Source organism: Hyperolius riggenbachi, chromosome 4, assembly GCF_040937935.1.
Source record: "Hyperolius riggenbachi isolate aHypRig1 chromosome 4, aHypRig1.pri, whole genome shotgun sequence".
Taxonomy (NCBI): Eukaryota; Metazoa; Chordata; class Amphibia; order Anura; family Hyperoliidae; genus Hyperolius; species Hyperolius riggenbachi.
This window is the reverse complement of record NC_090649.1, coordinates 194353141-194373208: the sequence shown is the minus strand read 5'-3', so window position 1 is coordinate 194373208 and position 20068 is coordinate 194353141. Positions and strand designations below refer to the sequence as shown.

At 46.5% G+C, this 20068-nt stretch overlaps 1 protein-coding gene across 1 annotated transcript in view; it reads right to left on the bottom strand.

Moving 5' to 3' along the window:
• The window catches only part of LOC137571678 (probable cation-transporting ATPase 13A4), a 144164-nt gene that overhangs the window by 94615 nt on the left and 29481 nt on the right, over positions 1-20068 (bottom strand). Inside the window, exons 2-3 of the mRNA XM_068281179.1 lie at positions 17555-17728; positions 2320-2445 (exon numbers count right to left, since the gene is read on the bottom strand). Of these exons, the coding sequence (XP_068137280.1) occupies positions 2320-2445; positions 17555-17728 (300 nt within the window). The remainder of the gene's footprint in view (positions 1-2319; positions 2446-17554; positions 17729-20068) is intronic.

Here is a 20068-nt window from a genome sequence, read left to right as displayed (position 1 = left end):
GTTCACTGTGCACCTACCCACCTACGTGAGCGCACGCAGTGTCACTGTGCCTGTCCGGTACCTATCTGTGTGTGTGACAGGTGCACATTGTAATACCCATCACTGCAAATACCTTACCTACTACCTGTTGTTCACTTCAGTGCACCCACCTATCTACGTGAGCGCACGCAGTGTCACTGTGCCCGTCCAGTACCTGTCTGTGTGTGACAGGTGCACATTGTAATACCCATCACTGCATATACCTACCTACCTGTTGTGTTCAGTGCACCCACCTACTTACGTGAGCGCATGCAGATTCACTGTGCCTGTCTGGTACCTGTCTGTGTGTTACAGGTGCACATTGTAATACCCATCACTGCATATACCTACCTACCTATTGTGTTCAGTGCACCCACCTACCTACGTGAGTGCACGCAGTGTGATATACCACTCCGTGCATACCTGTTAACTAGACCTGTGTGACTGCACATTGTATTAGTCAAGTCAGTGCATACCTTTCACTTCATCCCCCCCAATATGGACAAAACAAAAGGCAGAGGCAGGCCACCTGGCAGGTTTGTTCGAGGTCGCGCTGTCGTGATTTCGTGTTGCCCTCGACCAAAGTACAGTGTTCAGAAATAGGCACGTGCCATCAACCCCCAATATTGTCATGACGTAGTTGACTATTTAACACAGAGCTCCTCATCTTCCTCAGCCTCCATATGGAAGCGTGACATATCTTCCTCCTGCTCTGATTCTGGCACTCCACTTAACACTCAGTCGGCCGCCACCACCAAAGTGCCAGCACACCAGGGCTCAGCGGTGGGGACATTTTTCTGTGTGTCTGCCTCAGATGAGAGCAATGCCATCTGTATTCTCTGCCACTGAAAATTGAGCCGTGGAAAGACCCAGACCCATGTAGGGACAACTACCTTACGAAGGCACATGATTACAAAGCACAAACTGCAATGGGATGACCACCTGAGGGAAAGCAGCACACAAAAGCAAATCGACACACCGCAGTGCAAGATATGCAATTATTTCTGAAAAAAGGCGATACCCAAACTGTACCGTGATTTTGAAAGGCAATTGGTGTCATCTCTGGCACACAGCGTTGGGTCAAAGGTCTATCTGACCATGTGGTCTGCAAAGCACGGTCAGGCCTGTCCGAAGACTCTGCCTGCACGTCGTGTGACTGCCTGCCCCAAGACTAAGTCGCTCCCCACACAGCACCTCTACCTGCAGGCCGCTTGACTGCCTTCTCCGCCACCACCAACAGGGTCCAGGACTGCAGGCGGATTCCTGAATTTTTAAGGCTGCTGCTAGCAGCGGCTGCTATAATAATTTTTCTGGTGTGTGTACATGCCTGCCTATTTTTTTCTGGCTGCACTGCAGCTGCAACAACAAAACAAAAGGCATATACATGTGCCAATTCTCCTTCGTGATCATTACCTTACCACGGTGAAGGGGCTTGCGTATCAAAGTGAAGCAATGACCGCCGGCTATTTGAGTGTCTCAGGGGGGGGGGAGCACACCCAAGATAATAAGGTCATTGTTTCATTGTGGACAGACCAAATTTGATCAGCTGGACAGTCACTGTTGTTCTATCATTGAACTACCACAGCCCGGCGACCATATGGGCTTGAAAACCGCCATGGCCTGCACCAGTCCAGCACGGCCGTCACTACACAAACAACTGTTTGCGGTGCGTTACACAGTGAGTTTGGTGTGTCAGTGTGAAGCAGTACTCTAATTACACTCCCTGATTGATGTATACACATGTAAGATGTTTTAAAGCATTTTAGGCCTGCAATTTAGCATTCAATGTGATTTCTGCCTTTAAAACGCTGCTTTGCGTCAAATTTAGATTTTTCCCCGGGACTTTTGGCGTCTACCGCAGTCTGCCATGCCCCCCTCCAGGTGTTAGACCCCTTGAAACATCTTTTCCATCACTTTTGTGGCCAGCATAAGTGTTTCTCGTTTTCAAAGTTTGCCTCCTCATTGAAGTCTATTGCGGTTCGCGCGAACTGAACTTTTGCGGAAGTTCGCGAACCGAAAATCGGAGGTTCGGCCATTTCTGATCTCTTATATTTATCAAAGCATACAGAGGTAGGCTCTTTTCAAGTGAGAGTCCAGGTTCCTCTATTAGCCATAACTGTGTAAAAGGGCTCTCTATTCTGTTTTGTTGGACTTTTCATTTATATCATTTTACACTATTATCATGTTATAGAGAATGCATATTATGCTTGTTGTAGATTAGTACAGTAGATTAATTTACTTTCACCTCGTAAGTGATAAACTAGCTTTGATTTCATGACAACTAAAAAATTGTAGATTTACCTTGCCTTCTGGCCTCATTATTGTTTTGCTGATAACTGAATTTTCATCTTGGACAAGTTGATGGTCTCCTTTGACTGTAGGATGGATCACAACCACACGCTTTTTTAGGTATTCTTTCAGACCACCCTGTACAAACATTAAGACACAGTTTAGATAATGTGTGACAATTATTAAAAATGGAACTAAACAGAAATGTGATTTTATTTTTTACAAAGGTAAGAAGAGTAAGAAACTCAGCATGATTTAATTAATGGGTGCTGTTTAAAAACACAAATGCAAAGGAAACTTGAGCAAACGTGTTGCAGCTGCCATATATACATAGACAGAGGAAAAATGGGTCCAAGGACTGAACCTTGCTCTAAGAGAAAAGGGACAAGGGCAGAAGATGAGGAGGTAAGTGCTATATATACAGTATATCTTTACAGTGAAGTACATGGAAATCAAGATAGTGTATGGACATTAAAAGCTAGCATAGGTGCTAAGTCAAATAATAAGACCCAGCCAGCCAAGTAATTTACCGGTCTGGTACCACAACTACCATCCACCAAAGTCACGCTGCAAGATGATAGTACAAAGGGACAGATTAGGGGCCTTATTCCATCACAATCATGGTGAGCATTAAGGGGTTAGAAATTGTCTAATGCAAGGATTTCCAACTCCAGTCCTCAAGGGCTGAAGTCCTCACACATTTTTGGCACTCAGTGTGGTTTTGATGCTGATAAGCTGTATGCTCCTTTTTGATTGGCCTGATGAAGCGGGATTGAGCCCGTGAAACGCATTGCCTATTTTTACTGTGGAGTATAAATAAATTGTTCAAAAGAATGCGTCCGCTACTCCCATATGAGCCTACAGTGTGCTAGGGTTTAAACAACAATGCACAATAGAAGGAAAGAAAACCCTGTACAATAGCACCACTCAGGACAATTATAAATAGTATCAAAACATATATATCTTTATTATTAAATAATAGTATTTGTAAAACACTGCACTTCAAAAATTATCCATGATTTAAAAACAGTTAAAATTGGGAAACAGACCCATCAAATCCTCTGCCCAATAATAATAAATCCGCAATGCATAGTAAATACCTTCTAAATATAATGAGAAAATATATATCAAATCCTCACAGGGCTCAGTGCATGAGCCCTATTCGGAATGAACCCGGGTTCAGTATTGAAAAAAAGTGTTTAGATGAGAATACCTCAAAATACCAATAGTGTTAATATAACAATAAATTATGCCACAAAACCTAAAATACCATATATATATATATATATATATATATATATATATATATATATATATATATATATATATATATATATATATATATATATATATAAATTATAATGATTAGCTCAGTGATAGAAAGTTCAGGCAGGACCAGTGAAAGTGAAATGGCAGCCTATAGTGCAGAAAGAGAGTAAGATCAATACTTAGCCAGGTAAGTCATAGAGGAGGCAGGCAGAGCGGAGGCAGAGTGCAGCTAAGGATCCCCTCAAACGGACCCACTAGTTTCGCGGGAGTTACCCCGCTTTTTCAAGGTGGGAGGGAGACGCTATTATTTAATAATAAAGATATATATGTTTTGATACTATTCATAATTGTCCTGAGTGGTGCTATTGTACAGGGTTTTCTTTCCTTCTATTGTATAAATAAATTGTTGTTTGACTGTTGATACCACAGTCCTTCCTTTGTTTGCTTTGTCCACGTGGATGGGATAGGTTCACCACTGCCCCATCGGTTTTAAGCTTGTTTAAGTGACTTTTATTCTATTGGCGCCTCTGGAAAGCTTCTACATATTGCTAAGTCCACCTTGGTGGAGGGTTGTACCCATCTTTTTCCCATCTACAGAGAGCAACCTTTAATACTGAGTGGGGTCAGGTTAATCTCCCCACCTGCCTTCACAGTGGTTGCCTAATGGTAACCCTGGTTTGTGAGTATAAAATTGTTATATTACTCATTATTAATTTTCATCTATACAATATCACACTATTGGGCTCTTGGTGTCCCCCCTCCCTTTATCACATCTATTCATGGGACTAAATAAGGAAAGATGTGGTTCATCAAGTAAAACACATTTCTCCATTTCTCTGCCCACCCTAAATACTGGCATGAATATGGAGTCCAACACCTGTGGTATAACAAATATGAATTTCTATTTGCATATTAAGTTTAAATAAATGGTATCATCCTGATTTAAAACTTCTAAGTTTAAATAGTTTAACAATGTAGCTACAGTTAGCTCACTAAGCTGTACAAAAACAAAGTCACTTTTGGGACTTTTCTTCTGAACCTGTTATTGAATTTACATGTGGGGAGCATTGTTTAACAATGAATTTGGGGAGGGGGGGCTATACTTATCACTGCCACATATTGTTCAGCTCAGAATGGTGCTTTTTGTACTATATTTTAAACTTATTTTTAATTAATTTTCAGTAGAACCTGTTTCTTTTTGTTATTTGTTTTGTTTCATACTGTATGCCTCTTCCCCCAATGCATGTCTGCAAACCTGGCTGGTATTACCAGAGCAGCTGAGTCAGCCGACTATGGATTCCATCTCATAAGTCTACATGGCTTACGTATGTGTTGTGGGGCAGTAGGGGCATCTGCACTAGAGGGAAAGCCCTCTTGCCCATGTCAGGTAGAAGGGTTCATCCCTAAGGCAGGTGAGGGTAACCAACTCCATACTTCCTCATGAAAGATTGGCAATGCCCAGATTAATAGACCAATGGAGAGCTCCAATGTGAAAGTCAAAGATACTTGTTCTGTGGCTGAATAGAGTACTGGTTAAGGGCTCTGCCTTTGACATGGGAGACCAGGGTTCGAATCCTGGCTAGGTCAAGTACCTATTCAGTAAGGAGTTCAAGGCAAGACTCCCTAACACTGCAGGGTGGCCTCTTGAGCGCGCACCAGTGGCTGCAGCTCTTGAGTGCTTTGAGTCCGACAGGAGAAAAGCGCTATACAAATGTTCGGATTATTATTAGTAGTGGCAGAGTTCAAATCCTGGCTAGTGTCAGTACCTATTCAGTAGGGAGTTCAAGGCAAGACTCCCTAACACTGCAGGGTGGCCTCTTGAGCGCGTCCCAGTGGCTGCAGCTCTTGAGCGCTGTGAGTCCAACAGGAGAAAAGCGCTATATAAATGTTCAGATTATTATTATTGTTCTAGGATCCCCTTTCATTATTGGAGCAGTGGTGCTGTGAAAAGGAAGGCCCAGAGGATAACAATAATTGGAACAGCTTATTAGATAGGATTACCATGTGGGACAGGAAGGAAATTGATTTTTCCCTAGGCAGTAGGCAATGTCATGGTTTATTTTTTTTTACCTAAGGAGTAGGTAACATTATACTTATTTTAAACTCTTGTAAGGAAGATGGGGTTGGTATCTGGAAGCCCTTTTTTCAGATTTCACCATAAGTCACCCCAATTCCCCTGATGGGCTCTGTCTCCACAGGTGTGGCCGTTTTTCCTTGACATGGACAAGGTATTTTGTAAGGGAGAGAAAACATTTCTGTTCCCCTCTTGAAAAGCCCCCTTCCTCCTGTCATGGACCATATTGACTGGGATTGTTCAGATAGCAAAACATTGGCCCCCTCAGCTATTATAGCAATATAGCCTGCATGGAGACAAGGGGTTAAAAGAGGCTATTACAATTCTGAAAAAGAAAAAGGATAATAAATAATAAGTATCATAAAAATACTGAGCTAGTGAGGCACTGAGGCGATCAGTGATCTGTGGTTACAGTCCAGTAAATGCAATAGAAATCAAGTAGATACACACTTAAAAGAACCTCTAATGGTCAAGTCAATTAGCTTAGCATATCAGGGGTTTTGTAAATCAAACATTTAATGCAAGCACAAAAATGACAATTAAATCACACAGCCAGTCACTGAGCGTGCTCTGGTGTGGAAGCATCCCCAGTGACTGAGCAGTGAGTAAGTTAGAAATTGCAACTCTTTCTAACATGATGCTGACTACTAAAGTACTTCAGAGTTAATACAGTTACAAATAAACTAAAATTGTACAGCTGAATTGCTATAATTACAGGGTAAACGACCTGGGTCCCTGTCAGGCCTGGAACCCACTAGAAAGCATAAAATGCTATCGCAATCGCTAGTGATTTGTGATAGCATTTCACAAGTAATTTTGGGAGCAATTTTCCTACTCCTATACAATTAATTAGAATGGAAACGCTCCCAAAATGGTGCATGTCCTGCAGTTGCTATATGCTTAATCGCAATTGCTGTAGTGGTGGAATCTGTCTCATCCATTTACATTGGCAGAGTGTTTAGGGAAATTGCTAGCAATTTAAAGCGCTCCCTAAATGCTCAAAAAAGCTCTAGTAGGTTCCAGGCCTAAGGGTTTTTATGAACCGTAGGGGTTCTATTGATCCCATCACTGGTATCAAGGTGCGAGCAGCCCCAGGGCATGGGGTCTACGTGAGCAGGTCTTCACCAGTGCACCCCATGATGGGCCTTCACCCATAGAGGGTGGCAGACTACTTTGCTGCCTTGTGCTTGCCAGGTCACGACCCCTAGGGCTATCGCACCAGTGATGGGAAGAATAGAGGTTAACTGACAGGATAGCAGGAGGATTCAAGCAGAGTGGACCGTGAGCTATTGGGCATGGACAGGCTTGCAGGCCAGATAGGCTTAACCTCAGGAATCCCAGGAGGGAACAGGCAGGCAGGGGAAAACCCAGGAAGGGAGCTGGCTGTATGGTTTCCGTGTGTGTGTGTGGGGGGGGGGGGGAGTGGCAACGGACAAGCAGGGGGAATACATCGTAGAAGCTGACAGCTAGGATCCCAGGAGGGGCACTGAATGACAGAGTAAGTCCCAGAGATACTGGCAGTCAGAGGAAATCCCTGGGAAGGAAGCTGACAGGCTAGGAACCCAGGAGGGAATGGGCAGGCTGGACTGGAGGAATCAACGGGAGGCTGCAGGTGACTGGAGAGTTCCACAGAGGGAATGGGTAGGCTGAGGGAAACTACGGGAAGATGCAGGTGACAGGAGAGTTCCCAGGAGGGAACTGGCAATAAGCGGTAATCCCCAGGAGTGCAGCGGATGGGAAAGTGAGTCAGGATGATAGACAAGGAACCAAGGAAAGGCACAGGGAGGCAGGCTGGAAGTAGTGTTGGGCGAACAGTGTTCGCCACTGTTCGGGTTCTGCAGAACATCACCCTGTTCGGGTGATGTTCGAGTTCGGCCGAACACCTGACGGTGCTCGGCCAAACCGTTCGGACACATGGCCGAACTAAGAGCGCATGGCCGAACGTTCCCCGAACGTTCGGCTAGCGCTGTGATTGGCCGAACGGGTCACGTGGTTCGGACCCGAACGCGCTCTGATTGGCCGAACTGTCACGTGGTTCGGGTAAATAAATACCCGAACCACGTCATATCTCCGCCATTTGTCTGTGGGTTTAGCTTTGGGTAGGCAGGCAGGGTAGTTCGCGCTCCAGCCACGCTAGCCAGGGTCCCCCCTGTCATTGTGTCGCTGCTGGGAACAGTAGTACACCGCTCGCTCAGCCACACTATATAGCATTCTGTTTACTGCCACTCTGTGTACCTCGCTCAGCCACATTATATAGCATTCTGTTCACTGTTCTGTGTCTGCTGGGAATAGTGGTACACCGCTCGCTCAGCCACACTATATAGCATTCTGTTCACTGTTCTGTGTCTGCTGGGAATAGTGGTACACCGCTCGCTCAGCCACACTATATAGCATTCTGTTCACTGTTCTGTGTCCGCTGGGAATAGTGGTACACCGCTCGCTCAGCCACACTATATAGCATTCTGTTTACTGTTCTGTGTCTGCTGGGAATAGTGGTACACCGCTCGCTCAGCCACACTATATAGCATTCTGTTTACTGTTCTGTGTCTGCTGGGAATAGTGGTACACCGCTCGCTCAGCCACACTATATAGCATTCTGTTTACTGTTCTGTGTCTGCTGGGAATAGTGGTACACCGCTCGCTCAGCCACACTATATAGCATTCTGTTTACTGTTCTGTGTCTGCTGGGAATAGTGGTACACCGCTCGCTCAGCCACACTATATAGCATTCTGTTTACTGTTCTGTGTCTGCTGGGAATAGTGGTACACCGCTCGCTCAGCCACACTATATAGCATTCTGTTTACTGTTCTGTGTCTGCTGGGAATAGTGGTACACCGCTCGCTCAGCCACACTATATAGCATTCTGTTTACTGTTCTGTGTCTGCTGGGAATAGTGGTACACCGCTCGCTCAGCCACACTATATAGCATTCTGTTTACTGTTCTGTGTCTGCTGGGAATAGTGGTACACCGCTCGCTCAGCCACACTATATAGCATTCTGTTTACTGTTCTGTGTCTGCTGGGAATAGTGGTACACCGCTCGCTCAGCCACACTATATAGCATTCTGTTCACTGTTCTGTGTCTGCTGGGAATAGTGGTACACCGCTCGCTCAGCCACACTATATAGCATTCTGTTTACTGTTCTGTGTCTGCTGGGAATAGTGGTACACCGCTCGCTCAGCCACACTATATAGCATTCTGTTTACTGTTCTGTGTCTGCTGGGAATAGTGGTACACCGCTCGCTCAGCCACACTATATAGCATTCTGTTTACTGTTCTGTGTCTGCTGGGAATAGTAGTACACCGCTCGCTCAGCCACACTATATAGCATTCTGTTTACTGCCACTCTGTGTACCTCGCTCAGCCACATTATATAGCATTCTGTTCACTGTTCTGTGTCTGCTGGGAATAGTGGTACACCGCTCGCTCAGCCACACTATATAGCATTCTGTTTACTGTTCTGTGTCTGCTGGGAATAGTGGTACACCACTCGCTCAGCCACACTATATAGCATTCTGTTTACTGCCACTCTGTGTACCTCGCTCAGCCACATTATATAGCATTCTGTTCACTGTTCTGTGTCTGCTGGGAATAGTGGTACACCGCTCGCTCAGCCACACTATATAGCATTCTGTTTACTGTTCTGTGTCTGCTGGGAATAGTGGTACACCGCTCGCTCAGCCACACTATATAGCATTCTGTTTACTGTTCTGTGTCTGCTGGGAATAGTGGTACACCGCTCGCTCAGCCACACTATATAGCATTCTGTTTACTGTTCTGTGTCTGCTGGGAATAGTAGTACACCGCTCACCCGCCACTGTATAGCATTGTGCTCTGTGTCGCTGCTGGGAATAGTGGTACACCGCTCACCCGTCACTGTATAGCATTGTGCTCTGTGTCGCTGCTGGGAATAGTGGTACTGTATAGCATTTCTGTACTGCCACTGTACTGCTGCCAGTCAGCGTGTACTGTAAGGATAAGTGAAATGAGGAAGAAATCCGGTGAAAGAGGGAGGGGCAAGGGAAGAGGTGTTTCCCCTGACGGTTCACGTACAGGCCACAGGGGAGCACCCAAGAAAACCCACTCAATACCGCCCATGTTGTCCAGGACAACAACCCTCACAAATCCAAAAGAACAGGACCAGATAATTACTTGGATGACCTCTCAAGCGTCCAGCAGTGGGTTAAGCAGCACCAGCACATCACGCACGAGGTCCGAGTCCTCAGCCAATTACAAGGAGCCAGTGGGCACAAAGCTGACACAACCGGCAGCGACACCACGCACATAACTGCCAGATAACCAGTCCGATGAATTACCTCAGGACACAATGGGGTATTCGCAGGAGCTATTCCCAGCCCAACAAACTTCCACCTTTCAAAGGTCAATGGAGGAACAGCCAGAAATGTTGTGCCTGGATTCACAACCGTTAACTGTGGGAAATGCACCGCGCACTGAAATACAAGGCGAGTCCGAGGAGGACTCGGAAACCCAAATCCCAGAGCAATTTGGGCAGGAGGGGTTGCAATTGCAGGAGGTCGGCCGACAAGATCTGGAAGACGACGTTGGAGTGTGCTGCGCAGAGGTTGTTGTGGGGAGCTCTACTCCACGGCGGCGGCCCACAATGACATATGACGAGTTTGAGGAGATGGAAGAGGAGGGTATGGACAATGTGGACAGAGACCCAGATTTTGTTTGTGAACGAGAACATCGCCGTCGTAGCAGCAGCACAGATGAGTCTGTTGAAGAACCCACTGCTGCACGAGTTCGCCTTGTGCCACAAGGTAGGCGGCGCGCAATTTCAGGCACCACAAGCGTGGAAGTTCAAGTGAGAGGCAAAAGAGGAGCAAACAGAAATCGCCAGCAAGGAGGCAGGTGCTCCAAAGTCTGGGCTTTCTTTGAAGACTGCACTGAGGATGTTACCATGGCGATTTGCAAGGTGTGCAAGACCCGCCTGAGCAGGGGGAAAAGTATTAACAACCTCTCCACCACCAGCATGAGCCGCCACATGCTATCCAAACATCCCACTCTGTGGGCAAACGCGGCAGGACAGGGTACCAGCAACAACACTGCCTCCCTTGGGTTCACCAGACTCACCACCAGACCCGCCTCAGCAGCAGCAGTAGCCCAGCCATTGCGTGGTTCACAACATTCACAAACATCAGACGACGCTGACACTGTCACTTTCCGGAGTAGTGCTCTTGAGGTCTCCCAGTGTTCATCAAACACAACAACCAACAGCCCTTCCGTGTGCAGCGCTACGGTTCAGTTGTCTGTGTCGGAGATGTTTGAGCGCAAGAGGAAATTGCCAGCAAATGACCCCCGGGCCGTGGCAGTAACAGCCAGCATAGCCAAGCTTCTGGCCTGCGAAATGCTGCCATATCGAGTGGTGGAGACAAACAGCTTCAAGGGCATGATGTCAGTGGCCATCCCACGTTACGTGGTTCCCAGCCGCTACCACTTTGCGCGCTCTGCAGTGCCTGAGTTGCATGAGCACGTGGTCAGCAAAATAACCCGAAGCTTGAAGAATGCCGTTGCCTGCAAGGTTCACCTCACCACTGACACCTGGACGAGTGCGTTCAGCCAGGGTCGATACATCTCCCTTACCGCGCACTGGGTGAACCTTGTGGAGCCTGGCAGCGATTCCTCACCTGCTACGGCACGGGTGTTGCCCACGCCACAAACAGCTGCACCGCCGTCCCTCCCACTGGATAACAACAGCAGCACCTACCTCTCTGACTCCTTCTCCTCCAACGCATCTCAAAGCTGTACCTCATCCGGAAACGCTAACCCAGCAGCAGTAGGATCGTGGAAGCAGTGCAGCACAGCTGTTGGCATGCGTCAGCAAGCGTTGCTGAAGCTAATCTGCCTTGGGGATAAGCAGCACACAGGGGAGGAAATTTGGAGGGGAATAAAGGAACAGACGGATTTGTGGCTGGCACCGCTGGACCTGAAACCGGGCATGGTTGTGTGTGATAATGGGAGTAATCTCATTCGCGCTTTAAGGTTGGCTAAGCTGACACACATCCCTTGCCTGGTGCACGTGATGAACCTAGTAGTTCAGCGGTTCCTGAGGACATACCCAGGCGTGGACGATCTTCTGTTGAAGGTGCGTCGAGTGGCCAAACATTGTAGAAATTCCAGTACTGCTTCGGGGGCACTCGCCAAGATGCAGGAGCGCTTCAATTTCCCCCACCATCGCTTGCTGTGTGATGTCCCTACGCGCTGGAATTCTACGCTGCACATGCTAGCCCGCTTTTGCGAGCAGAAGAGTGCAGTGGTCCAGTACATGACGGCGCAGTACCGAGGCGCATCCGGCCAGCTGCCAAGCTTCTGTGGATCCGATTGGGCCAACATGTTGGACCTCTGCCAAGTCCTCCAAAATTTTGAGCAATCCACGTTGCTTGTGAGCAGTGACAACTCTTCAGTCAGCATTACCATACCACTGCTGTGTTTACTGAAGAGGTCGATGTTAAAAATCAAGGAAACAGCTGTCATGATGCAACTGGGGGAATCTGAAGGAGAAAACGATCAGCGTGATGGTACCAACATCAGGCTATCCGCCTCAGGGAACGCTGGCCCCAGCAGCTATGACGAAGAAGAGGAGGAGGAACAGCTGGAGTTGGAGCAGGAATTTCATGCCACCACTGACGAGGGCCAGAGCGGTGCACGTTGGACTTCCACAATTCAACGCGAATGGTCAGCAGAAGCAGACCAGGAGGAAGGTGACGACTATGATGCATCACAACAACTATCACAACGCTCACAAGAGGATGATGAGGATTCTGGTAGGACTCTGGCACACATGGCTCAATTCATGCTAGACTGCATTGAACGTGACCCACGCATTGTGCGCATTCTGGACAACACCAATTACTGGGTTTATACCCTTCTGGATCCACGGTACAAACACAATGTTCCAAAACTGCTTGAAGAAAGAGTCAGACAGGTCAAAATGGAAGAATACCAGCAGGCCCTTGTGGAGACTTTAGAGAGGAGATTGACATCCTCCCCCTCCTCTAGCCAGTTGTACGCAGACAGACTGACTTCCGCAAACCCAGGACGACCAGGAGGGCAGCAAACAACGCAAGCCGCAGCTAGTACCCAAAAGGGAACGGTATCGGCAGTGTCCTTGGAGTGGGAAAATTTTCTGACACCCATGCAGCAGCAGCCCACTGAACAGCAAGCGTGCAGATCCACCTCCAACACCGATCGCCTGGAGAAGATGGTCAAGGACTACATGTCAGATGACGTAGCTGTGTCGAACAATCCATCTGCACCCTTCAACTATTGGGTATCGAAGCTAGACACCTGGCACGAACTGGCAATGTACGCAATAGAGGTGCTGGCTTGCCCGGCAGCCAGCGTTATGTCGGAACGCTGTTTCAGTGCTGCCGGAGGCATCGTCACAGATCGGCGTATCCGCCTCTCTACAGAAAATGCAGACCGTCTGACTCAAATTAAAATGAATCAATCCTGGATTGGAAATGACTACGCAACACTCCAGGACCCCAACCAAGTAACATGACCAATGAACATCTGGGATGGTGTAGCGTTTCCGGTCCCTGTTTATTGAACCTCTCATCTGTATTACATTTATGACTGCATGGCGGCAAAAAGCATTGCTGCTATATCCGCACGCTTTTTGTCCTCATGCAAGGCCTGGGTTGTTGTGTCTCAAAAACCGTGGCCTTCTCCTCCTGCGCCTGCTCCTGTTCCATCACGTCTGCTGCTGCTGGGTTAGCGTTGCCGCGTGGTCCCTGTTTATTGAACCACTTATCTTTATTACATTTATGACTGCATGGCGGTACAAAGCATGCTATCCGCACGCTTCTTGCCCTCATGCAAGGCCTGGGTTGTTGTGTCTCACAAAGCGTGGCCTTCTCCTCCTGCGCCTCCTCCTGTTCCATCACGTCTGCTGCTGCTGGGTTAGCGTTGCCGCGTGGTCCCTGTTTATTGAACCACTTATCTTTATTACATTTATGACTGCATGGCGGTACAAAGTATGCTATCCGCACGCTTCTTGCCCTCATGCAAGGCCTGGGTTGTTGTGTCTCACAAAGCGTGGCCTTCTCCTCCTGCGCCTCCTCCTGTTCCATCACGCCTGCTGCAGCTGGGTTAGCGTTGCCGCGTGGTCCCTGTTTATTGAACCACTTATCTTTATTACATTTATGACTGCATGGCGGTAAAAAGCATGCTATCCGCACGCTTTTTGTCCTCATGCAAGGCCTGGGTTGTTGTGTCTCACAAAGCGTGGCCTTCTCCTCTTGCGCCTCCTCCTGTTCCATCACGTGTGCTGCTGCTGCTGCTGCTGCTGGGTTAGCGTTGCCGGTCCCTGTTTATGGAGCCTCTTATCTTTATTACATTTATGACTGCATGGCGGTACAAAGCATGCTATCCGCACGCTTCTTGCCCTCATGCAAGGCCGGGGTTGTTGTGTCTCACAAAGCGTGGCCTTCTCCTCCTGCGCCTCCTCCTGTTCCATCACGTGTGCTGCTGCTGGGTTAGCGTTACCGGTCCCTTTTCCTGGAACCTCTTATCTGTATTACATTTATGACTGCATGCCGACAAAAAGCATGTTACCTGTGCAAAGAAAACAGACATTTCCCGCATTTAAAAGACAGTTTTCCCTTTGAAACTTTAAAATCGATTTTCTCAAAAACTATAAGCTCTTTTTGCTAATTTTTTGTTCCTCTTGTACCCACTCCCAAGGTTCACATACCCTGTAAATTTGGGGTATGTAGCATGTAAGGAGGCTTTACAAACCACAAAAGTTCGGGTCCCCATTGACTTCCATTATGTTCGGAGTTCGGGTCGAACACCCGAACATCGCGGCCATGTTCGGCCTGTTCGGCCCGAACCCGAACATCTAGATGTTCGCCCAACACTAGCTGGAAGTGCAGGCTGGGAAACTAGGATAGATGGCAGACAGGAGACTGACAGAGTGCAGGGATCCTGGTTAGCAGGCTCCTGCAGCAGGCAGGCTAAATCAGGCAGATAGGCAGGCAAGTGTGAAGCCAAGGGATTTGCCAAAGGGGAATGACTTGGAAAGGGAGACTCTGGTAGGAAGGATAGGGTACCCAGCAGGGAGACGACTTGGAGGGGGAGACTGGCGTGGAGATGCCGTGGCGGGCCAGGGATGGAACAGCATCCATCTGAGTGAGAGCATGGTTTTTATATCCTGCCTCTCAATTAGGGACAGGTACAGTACCGCCTATTGCCACTGCATAAAGGGGGCAGAGGCACGCTCGCACGCGCCTAGCACCAGAGGGAGATGCCTGCACCAGGAAGGAAGTTGGGCTGGCATCTCTCCGCCATGCAGGAGGAAACATAGCGGAGCTGCGTGGGACTCAACGGCTAGAGTGTAACAAGCAATAGTTATACTCCGCCACCATTGCAGGAGAGCCATTGCAGGAGAGCCAGTGCAGGAGCGAGGTGAGGTAAGTGGCATGAGCAATCATGACAGCCCCATTTCTGCACTCCTCTCCATTCCAAACAATATCGAAAACAATAACCATGGTCCTAGAATATGAATTTCTGTCTTGAACACAAAGGAGAGCCAGTGCAGGAGCGAGGCGAGGTAAGTGGCACGAGCAATCATGACAGCCCCATTCCTGCACTCCTCTCCATTCCAAACAATAATGAAAACAATAACCATGGTCCTAGAATATGAATTTCTGTCTTGGACACAAAGTAAACGCAAACAAGGAGATGAGTTAGCAGCTTGATTCATCAGTTTCTAGCTGGGCTGGGCAAATGTCCTGTGATGGCATGTGCTATCCAGTAGTCTGTGACAAAGGTTGATCAATGAAATACTAATTTTCTGAGCTAATGCTTTTTTGGGGGAATTTGTATACAGCCTGAAATTAGACAGATCAATTACCGTTGCTGGCAATGTAAACTGCTACAGATTCAAGCTACATACAAAATGTAATAAACTTTGCATCAAGTTAAAAATTAGCATCTCATTCCTCATCTTTGATCACTGACTGAGAGCGGCCTGGGATATAGTACTGTTGTTTCCCCATCACATCAATAGGGTACGGCAGTGTTATCTGCATATTCAAACACCCTTCATAGACTGTGGATGGCTTAAAGTAAAACAGAGATCAAGCTTTAGTAAGATTTGATACTTACCCACGGCTTTCTGCCGCCCCATAAACAATAGTGAGTCCTTCGCTGTCCTCCCCCAGTCTGCCGTTCAGCCGCGATCAGCCCCAGTAACTTGCTCAGTGATGTCAGTCCGGGTCTACTGTGCATGCGAAGTAGGTCCGCGCATATGCAGAAGACACATACTGGACGTGACTGAGCTGTTACCGGGGCTGATCGCGGCTGAACGGCAGACCAGGAGAGGACGGCGTGTGACTCACACGTGTTTATGGGGTGGGAGGAAGCTCCGGATAAGTATCGAATCTTAGTAACGCTTGATCTCTGGTACACTTTAATGATGTGAAAAGCATGGAGGGCAACAAGATGTTCCCTGTTGGTCTTGTGGATATTGTCAGTCCATAAAAAATAAGCATAAGGACCCAAGGAAGAGAAATGAATGGAATTAGTCCAAGCCAGCAACCATTGGTTTATTAACTGGTTTCTGGTTAACACTAACTAGCACTACAGAATTTGATTGACTTCATTTACTTTGATAAATTAATTAGTGGAGATTAGCATGTTAAGAAATGTTTTTGCTCATCCCCAGTGACAGTAATTAACTGTCTTTCAGTTTCCATTTATTATGCACTGTGGATTATTTTCTAACTGTGATGTAGTCTAGAGCACATTTCATTTTTGCAGGTTACATTGTAATGTTTATCTACTTCAAAGTGAACTCTGATGTTGAAGACAAGACCTTGACACCTCATGCCCTGCTGGTATTTACATTCCAAGTCAGCAACGATTCTGTTGATTTTGGATGTTAGGCAAATCTTTCTTCCAGAGGAACTATAACAAATTACACAGATGTCTTAAAGTGTATCTTTGAAAAAACAAGCACTGTTTAACGTGTCCCCCCCCCCCCCCCCCCCAAAAAAAGAAAAAAAAAAAAAAACCCAAAATATGATTTTTCAAACAAATCGAGAGCTAAAACATAATAAAAATGTGTGCAATAAATAATAATCAATTTCCGAGTGTATTACTTTTCTCCTTTCATTTCACCTTATTATTCAAAGTACTGAAAATAACAATCCTGAATGAACACTTTCATGTTACCACTTACTGAACCAGTTAGGACATTTCCTTCACCTCATTAGAGTGCAATGAAAACTATGAAGTATGTAACAGTAATGCAGTTGCTGAAACTGGCCAATCAGTGACAGGATGAGATAAATGTGTATGTACAGCGCCAAGCCTACACAGAACTGTGCTGTGTTCCTTTTTCTTACTTTAACAGTTAAACGTTCAGGTATACAAGTGACACTTTCTCTTCAGTCTGACCTGAGTCAGGGTAATGCTTTACTGATAACTAACTGCACGCTATTAAATTCTAGCATGGAAGAAACACAATTCTGAGTGAGGGGAATAGATAAAAACATGTTCAAGATGGGGGTTGTAAAACATTTAAAACGGTCATCATTCAGAAACTTCAATTTCATGTTTTTTGATCTTTTACACAAAATAAGACAGTGGGATTCCAAGAAAATCCTATTTCTGAGTAGGACTATAGATATAATAGTTTATTTAGAAACTTCTGCTATCTACTGATATGACTCATGTGAAGGATGTAAGTTTTGCCACCTAAGGGCAATTTTTTTTTTATTATAAATCCAGCATTGATTCTAATATTTAAACCAAGCCCAATGCAACTACTTCATAGAACTTATTTCGAAACAACACAAAGAAAGTCAGAGACAAGGAGATAATAAAAGGGTTGATAGATTTAAATAAGTAATAAACAAAGAGAAGATACTTACAGTGTTTCTGAGTAAGATAACATTTGCTTTTGATAAACTGCATGGAACACAGTGGCACCAAACATCCATCTCAGGCTTCCAATAGAACAGAATCCTCAAGAAAGCCAATGAAAAGATGTAACCAATGATACACAGAAGGCTCCTCCACCACTCGGTTCTGTAGCCAAACAGCTCCTGCAGATGTAATACAGTACAGTTAATGCAAGATTTTACACTGTGTATTTCTCCTATAAGTGAACCTTTAGTCCCGGTTCACACTGGCAATTTAGTGGCAAATGGATCCATGACAACAGATCTGGTTACCTATCGACCGGATCAGTTTTCACTCCATTGCCATTCAGCTACTTCCATTCCGTTTCCCCACAACCCCACCAGCCCTCCATCCCCAAAGTGGCTTTTGCTCCTTAGAGTGGTTCGTTTCTTCACTACTATGAAGAAACATTCTGTTTCTGGACAGTTGAGCCCAGTGGAATGGAAACAGAAGCTGTATCACTGCATTGGGGGCCAATGCAGTGATACAGCTTCTGTTTCCATTCCACTGGGCTCAACTGTCCAGAAAAATTGCTGCAGGAGGAACCTTGCGGTCTGTTTAGCGGATCGCGCAGAAAGGATCTGTTTGAACGGACAGATGTGAATGGATCCATAGGTTAACATTAGATCCATTCGCATCAGCTCCGATCCGTTCCCTTCCGATCCGGGAACAGATAATTTTTAAACACTATGAAACCGCCGTCTATTAGGGCAGTACATCGCTGCCATCTAAGGCAGTGATGTACTGGGGACAGCCATGTGACACGGCTGTCCCCTCCAGAGTGTCGGCGATGATCCGCTGTCATAGGCTGAAGCCTATGATAGCCGATCACAATGATTGGCCAGTGGGGGGAGGGTGGGCGGCGTATTCAAAATGAAAAAAAAATATACACATTTTTATAAAAAAATAAATAATATTTATAAAATAAAAATAAATACTGGAGGGTATGATCAGACCCCACCAACAGGAAGCTCTGTTGGTGGGGGGGAAAGGGGGAGGGGGTGGATCACTTGTGTGCTGTGCTATGCGGCCCTGCAGCTTGGCCTTAAAGCTGCAGTGGCCCTATTAACAAAAAAATGGCCTGGTCACTAGGGGAGTTTAATACCGCGGTTCTCAAGAGGTTAATCAACCATACAAACTGGGAATGTGGACCCCATGAGCATTGAGCTCTTCCCTATGGTCAATACCATCCTAAATGGCTTTTAACATGGGGATACACTGTAAAGAATAACAAAAAATAAATCCCCTTACCCACTCGTTTAGCACATTTGTTCTAGTGTTAAAGCAGACTTATTTACCATAAAGAAATAACAATATCAACCCTCAGTACTCCAAAATTACCACAGTAAAATGCAACAGATACAGTATAACAATAAAACAAATGTTGAAATGGATGTTATTAGTTTGCCAAAAACTGCAGTATTTTGCATAAAAGTCAGTACAACCCAACAAAGTTTCTTTCATATGTATGTGAAGGAAAGAGGGGATCAGTTGAAAAGGGCGCCTGAGCCGCATGTATGAAAACGGCACCTCCATAGACATCAGTGTTATTTCTGCAAATATCGGCTACAAGCGGGCGCCCCTTGGTAGCCCATATTTTTTATTTGGCTACAAAGTTTTAGGCTACAAGGTTTTTGATTCTGCCACAAAAGGGCGCCCCTTTGTAGCCCCTAATTCGTATTCGGCTACAAGTTTTTTGGCTACAAGGTTTTTAATTCTGCTACAAAAGGGCACCCTTTTATAGCTGACATTTTTGATTCAGGGTGCAGGGGGGTTAGGATTAGGCATCCCAAGCGGGGGGGGGGGGGGGGGTTCTTAGGGTTAGGCACCAGTGGGGGGGTTAGGGTTAGGCACCACCAGGGGAGGGTTCTGTGTGAGGGAAGGGAGAAGTTAGGTCATAGTAATTACTGGGGGGGTCTTAAGGTCAAGCACCACCACGGGGGGGGGTCTTAGGGTTAGGTGAAACCAGGGAGATGTTAGGCACCACAAAGGGGGGTTAGGGTTAGGCACCACTAGGGGGCTTAGGGTTAGGCACCACCAGGGGAGTCTTAGGGTTAGGCACCACCTGGGGGGTCTTAGGGTTAGACACAGGTGGGGTTAGGGGAGGGTTCTGTGTGAGAGTAGGGAGATGTTAGGTCATAGTCATCACCAGGGGCTATCTTAGGGTTAGGCACCACCAGGGAGGGTTTAGGGTTAGGCACCACCAGGGGGTTAGGGATAGGCACCACCAGGGGGGTCTTAGGGTTAGGCACCATCAGGGGAGGGTTCTGTGTGGGAGTAGGGAGAAGTTAGATCATAGTAATCCCTTTTCTCAGCTATATCTAGAGCCCTTTTATAGCCCAACAAATATAACAGCATCCTTTTGATAAACTAAAAGTAGCGGTTATACCAGGCGCCCTTTGTAGCCGAATTTGGCATATATGGGCTACACCAGGTGCCCTTTTTTCCAGGCGCTCTTTTTAAATGGACGCAAAAAGGGGATG